The 10072-nt window shown below is 51.3% G+C and overlaps 1 protein-coding gene across 1 annotated transcript in view; it reads right to left on the bottom strand.

The window, feature by feature from the left end:
• RHPN2 (rhophilin Rho GTPase binding protein 2) overlaps positions 1-10072 on the bottom strand; it is a 58258-nt gene that overhangs the window by 10386 nt on the left and 37800 nt on the right. Inside the window, exons 5-11 of the mRNA XM_059383862.1 lie at positions 9820-9897; positions 9324-9448; positions 6851-7017; positions 4329-4516; positions 3746-3902; positions 2169-2288; positions 414-608 (exon numbers count right to left, since the gene is read on the bottom strand). Coding sequence (XP_059239845.1) covers positions 414-608; positions 2169-2288; positions 3746-3902; positions 4329-4516; positions 6851-7017; positions 9324-9448; positions 9820-9897 — 1030 coding nt within the window. The remainder of the gene's footprint in view (positions 1-413; positions 609-2168; positions 2289-3745; positions 3903-4328; positions 4517-6850; positions 7018-9323; positions 9449-9819; positions 9898-10072) is intronic.

Here is a 10072-nt window from a genome sequence, read left to right as displayed (position 1 = left end):
GGGGGGGGAAGCGTAGCAAAAGCATCAAGGCCAAGGTAGCTTCTGAGGTCTCCTGACTAGAGGTGACGGCCAGAGCCCCAGGGAGGTTATGAGACTTTAAGGAAGGGCATCTAGGAGGAGGCAAACCAGCCAAAGTAGACCTCCGACAACGCCAGGAGCAACAACAGTCAGCAAAGAGGGTGCTGAGGGAGGCGGGGACAGAAACAAGGCAGCAGAGCACCCTGACACAGGGGGTCGGTCACAGGCTACCAGGAGGTCACCAAGAACAAAGACCATAAAGAAATCCCTGCACCGAGTGAGCAGAGAGGTAACTCAGGGTCTGGCCAAGCCTTCCCAGAGGAGCGGACCAAGGCTGCGCCCCCAGAGTAACGGGGACGTCCTCTGCACCCGCCACAGGCTCCCAGGTCACTCACAGACGATGTCGGGAGCTTCGATCAAGTCCAGCAGGTCATCGTCCTCCCGGAGCTGCGCATCCTTAAGCTGGGAACGCCGGTGCGCGGCGGACAGCACCTCCTGCAGCACCTCGATGTTACGAAGCTTCTTACACAGGCTGGCCTCCCTCACGGACTCCTCATGAAGTGCCACAGCTCGGCGCACGTGCGACTTGCCTGCCCCCAGAAAACGGACCCTACGTGACACGGTGCCCCCATCTCGGGCAGCACAAGTCCCTCGGGGTGAGCCCAGGTGCCCAAGGACCAGCCCAGAGGGGTGGACCCTCTCCTTCCCAAAGGATCTGCCTGAACAGCCTAAGTCCCTCTTAAATCCATGTGAGACAGGCTCACTCAGGTCTATAAAGCGTTCATTCGGCAAATAGTTACCCACTGTTCTGGGCACTAGAGGTGAAGCAATGAACAAAAACTAGCCTCTGTCGCCAGGGAGTTTATGTGCTGGTGTTGAAGACAGATCATTAACAAGCTAAGAAATCGGTCATGGATCAGGGTGTAAGATTGGGAGAGAAATAAAGCAGGGCAGGTAGCAGATCTAGCAAAAGAAGACTAGGAACAGAAAGTTGCTCTTTTAATGATGGGCGATCCAGGAAGGACTTCTTGAAGTTAACTTTTGAGCAGAGCCCTGAAGGAGGTAAGGGAGCAGTCACAAGGATATCTGACAGAAGGGCACTCCTGAAAGATGGAACAGCAAGTGCAAAGTCCCCGGAGCTGTACTCCTGTACAAGCAGGAGTATGCTTGTACATTCCAGGGTTACAAGGAGCTTGGGGCTGGAGCCAGAGGGAGTGAGGCCTGGAATGAGGCCAGAGAGGAGCAGGAGCCAGACATGTCATCCACCTTACAAATGTAGGGTGACAGCTTCTGTCCCTACTTTGGGTGAGATGGGAGCCCATTAAGATGTGAGCAGAAGACTGATGTGACATGACCCATGGGAACTAAGTAGGAAGGAATAAAGAGGAAAGCAGGGGACCAGTTACGAGCCATGTGACCACTCTGGGCCTGTTTCCTTAACTGCAAAATGGGGATCATATTATGTGTATCTCATAGGGTTGTGTGAGACTGAGGCAGTCAACATGTGTTAGGTAAGCACTGCGTGCATGTGGCTTAGTCCAGGAGGTAGGTAAATAGTAGTTGGATATGGGACGTGTTGTCTAGGTACAGTCAACAGCATTTGCCCATCACGTGTGGGGTGAGAAAGAAGGCTGAAGGCTGGAGACTCCTGGGTTCCTGGCCTATACACCCCTAGGCTGGAGTTGCCATCAGTGAGAAGGGGAAGTACATGGGGGTTAGGGAGCAGGTCTGGTTAGTAGAGGAATTTAGACTCATACATGGGAAGAGATACTCTCTCTGACCCTGGCAGAAACCAAACTACCCATCACCAGTTCTTAGGTGTGACAGAAGAAAATTAATGAACGTGCCCTTCCACATTTGGATGACCAAGGGCCATTCCCTGAACCATGAGGGCATGGGAAGGCTGCCATAGCTCTGGCTCCACTCTGGGAGGCCCAGGCCCTCAGAGAACCTGCGAGAACACAGACCCAGGGGCCTGCCGAGGCTGCAGACCATGCCCCACGGTTTCTGATCCAGAATGGTCGGATGACCCAGGATGCCCTGCTTTCCGGGCCCTGCCCTGGGGACCTGTCTGGGGCGGTCTGTGAGCAGGATCAGCTGGGCATGGAATGGGGCCCACAGAGGGAAGGAGCAGAACAGCCCAGGCGTACCCAGCTGTCGGCGCTGGTGGATGTTCTTCAACGTAGCCAAGGGTGTCAGTCCTTCCGGCATGTGGTCGTAGAGCTGGGACAGGCACTTCTCCTGATGGTCCTCATCAGCTCCCGGCTTCACTGCAGTGAGAGCCACATGGTAAATCCCTTCTTGTGGATATGACCACAGACTCGAGATGGTGCTGCGGACCCTCAGAGAAGTCTCTTTCAACCTCCTCTAGTTACCTTTCTTCTCCACTTTTATAAGGCACTTGGGATACTAGGTCTCCTTTTAGCCCCTGGACACACCCCTGGCCATCTAGCTCATAAGTCTTGGCACTCAGGGACAGGCGCACCCTAGAGGCTCCTGCTTTGGCTCTAAGCCCCCATTCTACCTCTTCCAACTTACCCACCTCACGGAACCTCCTAGCACGGCCCAGCCTCAAGCCTCTGGTGGCCTCCATGCCTGCACCCATCCTCCCTGGCACACGGGACATGTGTTTGCTCTGGCTGTCCTTTTCTTCCTTGTTCAGCTGCAAAAGTGCTCCTCAGACTTCAAGGTCCAACTCAAATATCACCGCCTCTGAGAAGCCTTCCGTGACTACACCAAAGGAGTCCAACTGCTGCCCCATGTGTGTTGTTACCATAATTGCCAAGTGGTTTATGTGACTTGTCCCGTATATCAGACTATGCAGTAATACTAGCAGTAGGCATCTACCACTTTCCGGGAGCCCACAAGATACAAGGCGCTATTTAGCTTTGCATACAGACATGTAATTTTCACAAGAGCCCTATGAGATGGGTTCTCTTCATGCCCCCATTTGATAGATGAGAAAACCAAGGCCCAGAAAATTAGGTAACTTGCCCGAGATCACACAGCTAGTAAATGGCAGAGCAGTGTTATGAACCCGGGTAGTGTGGCTCCAGAACTTGCCCATTTCATTACTGTGGGACGACCTCGATTAGAGCTCACGACAAGAGTCCCACCTGACCTCATATCAGAACCAAGACTAGGGTGAGGAGAACAAGATCCTCACCTCGGGCTGAAAATTTAAGAGCACCAAACACTCAACAGTCAGGAGACAGGATAGTTTAATACAATTTTCTAAATACCAAAATGTAAGCTTAAAAGATGCATGATGAACAGACATCAAAATTCCCCTTTGCTTCAGGCTCCAATGTGGGCCCGCACAGCACTGCTACTGATCTGTGGTCTTTATTTAAAATTTGGAGCACCATGGATTTTTGTTTGTTTGTTTGTTTGTTTAGTTTTGATTCATTTTAAATATCATATCCAAACGTTATCTTGAATGCTGAGTTTGGGGGCATCCCCTTAGATTCAGTGCCTAGGTGAATACCTCACAACTTCTGACCCTGGTCCAAGCCCTGGTCTTAACGCCAGGGGAGAGGTCACCGCCTTGGAGCTGTTTGCTCCAACCTGGGCAGAATTACACTCCCCTTCTTCCTCCACAGCAGGAATGGAGAACCCCTAAATCATGTAAGCATCTCCAGGTTAAGACAGTGCTCATTCAGCATAGAATGTTCTAGAAGCATGACCCTGACCAAAGCCCCAGAGCCTCCAGGCCCACAAGCCTTACACTGGTGGTCGATGAGAAGTGTGGCCGCAAAGTAGTGGGCCAGGGCTCCGTAGTGGTGTGCCTTCACGCAGGCCAAGCTGGCCCAGGAATAGGGGATGTTCTCCTTCACCGGTGCCTGGCTCATGGCGGTGTGCAGCTGCCGATAGACCTCCCCTACCTGCAACGGAAGGAATGCTGGGAAGGGGGAGCCTGCCCCAGGAGTGCTCATGCACCCAGGCTGCAGAAAAAGAGCCCTTTCTTCTATGGAGGGGCCCTGCAGGTGCCTGCTCCAGAATCTGGGAGCAGCTCCAACGCTTCCTAGTTCTTCCAGCATCAGAATTCACAGGAAGCTCAGGCAACTGTCACGATACTGGATTTTCGGCTAAGCTGCAGATGGAATCAGTGATCCGTATCGGAAACGCCACAGCTTGCCAAGAAAATGCAGGCTCACGCTCGGTCCAGGGCAGGCACGCTGCCCAGGTCACGGGCAAACTGCCATAGGGAGCACGGGCAAACTGCCATAGGGAGCCCCCACTGCTTCCAGGGGCCCACATCGACACATCCCGCCCACCCCCCGGAAGTCACGGGACCTCGGAGGGCTCACCTTGGCAGCCTCCTGAGCCACCTTCACCAGCACGAAGAACTCATTCCGGATCCCAGGAAGGCAGATTTTCTCAAACACATTTTCTTGGGCTTGTGCAAGCATCATTTTGACCAGCACGCTGAGCATGGCAGGACTCATGTCGTAACTCGGAGTATGAGTGAATGTCTCTTTCAGGTAATTTAAAACCCCTACAATCGGAAATTTTTTTTTTCACATTAGACAGGGGTCGTATCGATTTCACCATGCTGCTCAAAAGCAAGAAGGAGAGACAGAAAAATAAAGAATGTGTTCTGGAACGTTGTGAAAAATCTGATTCTCAGTTACCGTAAGATCCAACAATTCCCTTCTTGGGTATACTCCCCAAAGAACTGAAAGCAGATGGAAATGATGGAAACCGATACTCGTGCACCCACATTCACGACAGCATGAGTCATACAGCCAAAAGGTAGAAGCCAACCCAAATGTCCATCAACGTACGCTTAAACAAAACGTGTTGCGTACATACAACAGAATATTTTTCAGGCTTAAGAAGGAAGGAGATTCTGACACATGCTAAAACATGGACGCGGAGGTTACGCAAAGTGAAATACACCAGTCACATGGGCAAATGTATGATTGTGGGAGACGAGGTATCCGGAAGAGTCAAATTCAAGGAGACGAAAAAGGAGCATGGTAGTTGCCAGGGGCAGGGGGAAGGAAGGAATATAGAGTGTTTCATGGGTACAGAGTTTCAGTCTGAAGATTGTATTTAGTTATTTATTTGAGACAAAGAGCAAGAAAGAGAGAGAGCGTGAGTGCGTAGGAGGTCGAGAAGCAGAGGGAGAGAATCTCAGACTCCACACTGAGCACAGAGCCCAACACAGGGCTCGATCCCATGACCCTGAGCTGATATGAAGAGTCGGACGCTCACCCACCATGCCCCCCCAGGGACCCCCACAGTCTCAGTCCGGGCAGATGACAAAGTTTGGGTGATAGAGAATTGCCCAGCACCGTGAATGTTCTTAATCCCAGTAAAGTGAACACTTGAAATCGGTTACAGACGGTCATTTTCTTTCGTGCATTTTAACAAAATTAAAAAAAAAAAAAAGATTCTTTTCTAAAATATTTACCTCCATATCAAGCGAGAAAACCAGCCTGCTCCCTATTTACTGCCGTCTCACCTGGGCCCCTGTGAGGCCTTCCGTACATGAGCAGGAAGCAGGCAGGGTGAGGGAAGGGCTCTCTGAGGGACACGTTCCCACCTAACACCTGAGTCAGGATGGAATTCAGGGCTTTCCCCCAGGCCCTCAGGGAAGACCAACCCAGCCACTCCAATGGAAATTTTCCTGCTGTGCCCCTTAGCTGACTTCTTTATGTTAGGAAAGTAACTGTCACAGGGCTGACGATCAACCAGAGGCTGAAATAAAATCTCTAACATGAATCCCATCTGACTGGTTCCTCTGGTTTTGTTGCAAAGCCCCAGATGCCCCATGGACAGATGGCAGTGGCTGTGGGCTATTTGCTCCCCTCTGGGGTTTGCTCCCCCCACTGCTCTTATGCTTCATGTTGTCTGTGCTGCTGTCATCTTAGAGATGGGTCTCCAAACACACTTGCTTTAGGTTCCTCGGGAAGAAAAAGAATGTACAGTGAAAGAAATCCACTGCCACATGGGATCTTAGCATGCTGCTTTATTCCAAGGGATCTTTTTTTTTTTTTTTAAAGATTTTATTTCTCTATTTATCAGAGAGAGAGAGAGGGGGGAGCAGAAAGCAGAGGGAGGAGCAGGCTCTCTGCTGAGCAGGGAGTCCGATGCGGGACTCAATCCCAGGACTCTGGGATCATGACCTGAGCCGAAGGCGGAGGCTTACCAGACTGAGCCCCCCAGGTGCAACCCCCCAAGAATCAGTCATTTTAACACAAGCAATTTCACGATCAGTCAAAATGACACAGCTAGGGTTCTTCATGGCCTTGCAGAGCAGAGGGATGAGAACCGGCACAGAAAGGAATGCAGTGTGAAGTCCACTAGGGGTATTGTCCTGTGGTCTGTGCCATGTGCCCGCTTTCCCCCACCACTCCTCACAGCAACTCTGCCAGCCACAGGCCCTGCTGCAGGAGAACAATGCAGATGCAGGACCCTCAGATACCCCAGAGCCATACACACCACTACACCCAGCCCGGGGCGGGGGGGGGGGGGGGGGGGGGGCTCCAGTCCTCTCATAGGTTGCTGCTAAGTGTCACTTGACAAAAGGCTGGGCGGAGAGCTTCAGGCAGGCAAGTTTGCACGAGCACAACAGAAACACACAAACCCTAACGTGCAGGGTCCCTCAGCCACACCCAGACCAAAGCATCAGGGCTTGAGCCCTTAAGCAATTCTCTCGGTGGTAAGATATACCAGCACTTGAAACCCGCCTGGCCCTTACAGGACTTGGGTCTTGGGGAAGCCGGGGCCTTGGGGAAGGCCCACAGACCCTCTTCCGCTGCAGTACCCAGAACCCCCCTGGTGGGGCCAGGATGCTATCCCGGCAGCCTTCCTGGAGACACACCTGCAGCTCTCTGAAAGGCGTCCACTGCACCCTCTAGACCAGCCTGGGTCCGCCGATTGCACCGGGTCCCGATCTGAGTGTAGAGGGCTCCAATATTAAACAGAATGCTGGCCTTCTCCAGTAGCAGGTTCTGCTGGCTAACCGGAACCCCGGTGAACGAGTCGTACCTATTTAAAGGAAATAGGTTTTGAGAACATGAATTATTTGGCTGGTGAAGGCCACTTTGGGGAGAAAGCAGACAAAATTCATTTCCTGAATGATAAAAGGCAAGGGTACACATGCAATGAAGCTTTCATTTCCAAGCAAGCCAATGGGCTTATCACCACCTCATGCTAAAGGAAGGCTTCTCAACCAACACGTCCTTCCAAAAGTGAATGGACAAACAAACTGCAGCAAAACCATACAGTGAAATACCATGTAGCAATAAAAAGAAATGAATTATCGAGCTGTGAGAAGACATGCAGGAAACTTAAATGCATGGAATATCTCAGTGAAGGAAGCCAATCTGAAAAAGTCTACATACTTTATGATTCCAACTATCTGGCATTCTGGAAAAGGCAAAACAATGGAGACACAAAGAATCAGTAGATGCCAGGGTTGAGGGGCGGGGGAGGGCTGAAGAGGCAGAGCGGAGGACTGTAGGGCAGTGAGACTCCCCCATGTGATCCTGTAACATGGAAATGTGTCCTTACACATGGTCAAAACCCAGGAAGTGGGGCACCTGGGTGGCTCATTGGGTTAAGCCACTGCCTTCGGCTCAGGTCATGATCCCAGAGTCCTGGGATCGAGTCCCGCATCGGGCTCTCTGCTCAGCGGGGAGCCTGCTTCCTCCTCTCTCTCTCTGCCTGCCTCTCTGCCTACTTGTGATCTCTCTCTGTCAAATAAATAAATACATTCTTAAAAAAAAAAAAAAAAAACAAACCAGGAAGTGCCTACCACCAGGAGTGAGACCCAACGTCAACTATGGACTTTGGGTGATAATGTGGGAAAATATATGGAAAATCTATTAATTTTGCTGTGAGCCTAAAACTGTTCTAAAAAATAAGGTGTATTAGAAATATGTCTTCTTAGGTGCCTCCGTGGTTCAGTCCGTTGAACGTCTACCTTCAGCTTCAGGTCATGATCCTAGAGACCTGGGATCGGACCCTGCATTGGGCTCCATGCTTGGTGGGGAGCCTGCTTCTCCCTCTGCTTGCTGTTTTCCTTGCTTGTGCCCTCTCGCTCTCTCTCGATCTCTGACAAATAAATAAATAAAATCTTAAAAAAAAAAAAAAAAAAAAAGCCTTCTCTTAGGGCATCTGGATGGCTCAGTTGATTAAGTGTCTGATTCTTGATTTCAACTTGGGTCATGATCTTCGGGTTGTGAGATGGAGCCCCAAGCCAGGCTCCCTGCTAGAGGTGGAACCTGCTTAAGATTCCCTTTCTCCCTCTGCCCTCCACCCCACTCTCCCATTCCAAAATCCGTGTGTGTGTGTGTGTGTGTGTGTGTGTCCTCCCCTAAATGAAACACAGCAAATAGGAACCCCCCACTGTTCTTCCTCAAGTCTAAAAGACTCAGGATCTGTTTTAAAGTTCACCCGTCAACCAGGAGGCAGACGTGGAGATTCATCCTAATTCGACACTAAGGAGAAACCACCTTTACCCTTTCGCTCGGAGTAGGCAGCTAAGGCATCTATAGCAAAAGTCTTGCACCTATTCTTTCAAAAGGACAGCATTCATAGCCACCAGCAGTGATGTAATGCAGCTTGAATACGACCCAAGGCTCTTGGATTTGACTCTCCTTTCTCCCATGCTAAGGACCCTCAGGGAAGAGGTACGGCATCTCCAAAGCATTTAAAGAGCACTAACCGGGGCGCCTGGGTGGCTCAGTGGGTTAAGCCGCTGCCTTCGGCTCAGGTCATGATCTCAGGGTCCTGGGATCAAGTCCCGCATCGGGCTCTCTGCTCAGCAGGGAGCCTGCTTCCCTCTCTCTCTCTCTGCCTCTCTGCCTACTTGTGATCTTTCTCTGTCAAATAAATAAATAAAATCTTTAAAAATAAATAAATAAATAAATAAAGAGCACTAACCTTCGAAAATACCAACTCTGGAGAAGAATCAAATGCTCTGCTTAACATCTACTTGTTTGCTGCCTTTGTCACTGGGACAAAACCCAACTCCCACTGCCCCCACCCCCGACCCGTTCCATCTGGGACAAGAATCTTTGTTCTTGTTAATTCCACCTCAGAGCCCCCGTGTTTCCCCAACAAGGAAGTGAGCACACACAAAAAAACTGCCTCTTCTCCTCGGCTCCCTTGATCTGAGAAGCAAGAAGCCACAGTCTGTTGGAGACTTCTCCCCTTGGATCCCCGTCATACGTAAACACGCGTTGATCTAGGCTCTCCTGGAGAAACGGGACCGCTTGAAAGAGAGGGCGAGGGATGCAGAGGAGGGCAGCAGCGGGGGTGGGGTGGGGGGGCCGGCCTGGGTCACCTACCATGTAAACAAGATCCCCATCTGTCGGGTGGGTGGGAAGAACCGGCTCTCCACAAACCCCAGCTGGATGAAATAGCTCATGAGCAGTTCGACCCCAGCCTCATCCCGGCTGGGCGTCCGGCAAGCCTGGAGGGAAAGGGAACGGGGGTGGGGGGGGCGCGGATGAGGACCCAGCGCACGGCCACCCCAGGTGTCACACGCACTATGCCTACAGAGCCTGGGCCCCTGCTGCTGCTACCCTGAGCATGAGGCATGGGGGAAGGGGCTGGGGCAGGCTCAGGAGTCCCAGAATCCAGCCCCAGATGTGCCGAGGGCGTGTCTGCCCCCCCCACCCCCCATGGTGGCCAGGTTTTAAGGATGGTTTTGAAAGTGCCTCCCTATCACCTCCAACCACCTGTGATTCTGTAATAGGACTTTCTGAAGTCCTAGCAAACTCTGGTGGCCACCCTCCCCTCCCTTCCGCTCCCCTCCCCTCCCCACTGCACACAACACCTCACCTGTCTCAGATCCATCAAATCTGCTATTTCATCTTCATACAGGTAGCTGTCCTCACTGTAATGCTCCAGGATAAAATCCTGCAAGCAAAAAGAGATGAGATCCTATAAGGCATCAGTGCAAACCATAAATAGGTCAAACAGGAATGTCTAATGTGCCCCCCCTTCCCTGATTTAAAAATACATGTAGAATTCATACAACCAGATTACATGCTACAGTGACTTTCCTGGTGGTAGGATTTATTTTCTGAACCAC

The sequence above is a fragment of the Mustela nigripes genome, chromosome 17 (assembly GCF_022355385.1).
Source record: "Mustela nigripes isolate SB6536 chromosome 17, MUSNIG.SB6536, whole genome shotgun sequence".
Classification (NCBI taxonomy): domain Eukaryota; kingdom Metazoa; phylum Chordata; class Mammalia; order Carnivora; family Mustelidae; genus Mustela; species Mustela nigripes.
Note: the sequence above shows the minus strand (reverse complement) of the source record. Positions and strands in the feature narration are given on the sequence as shown.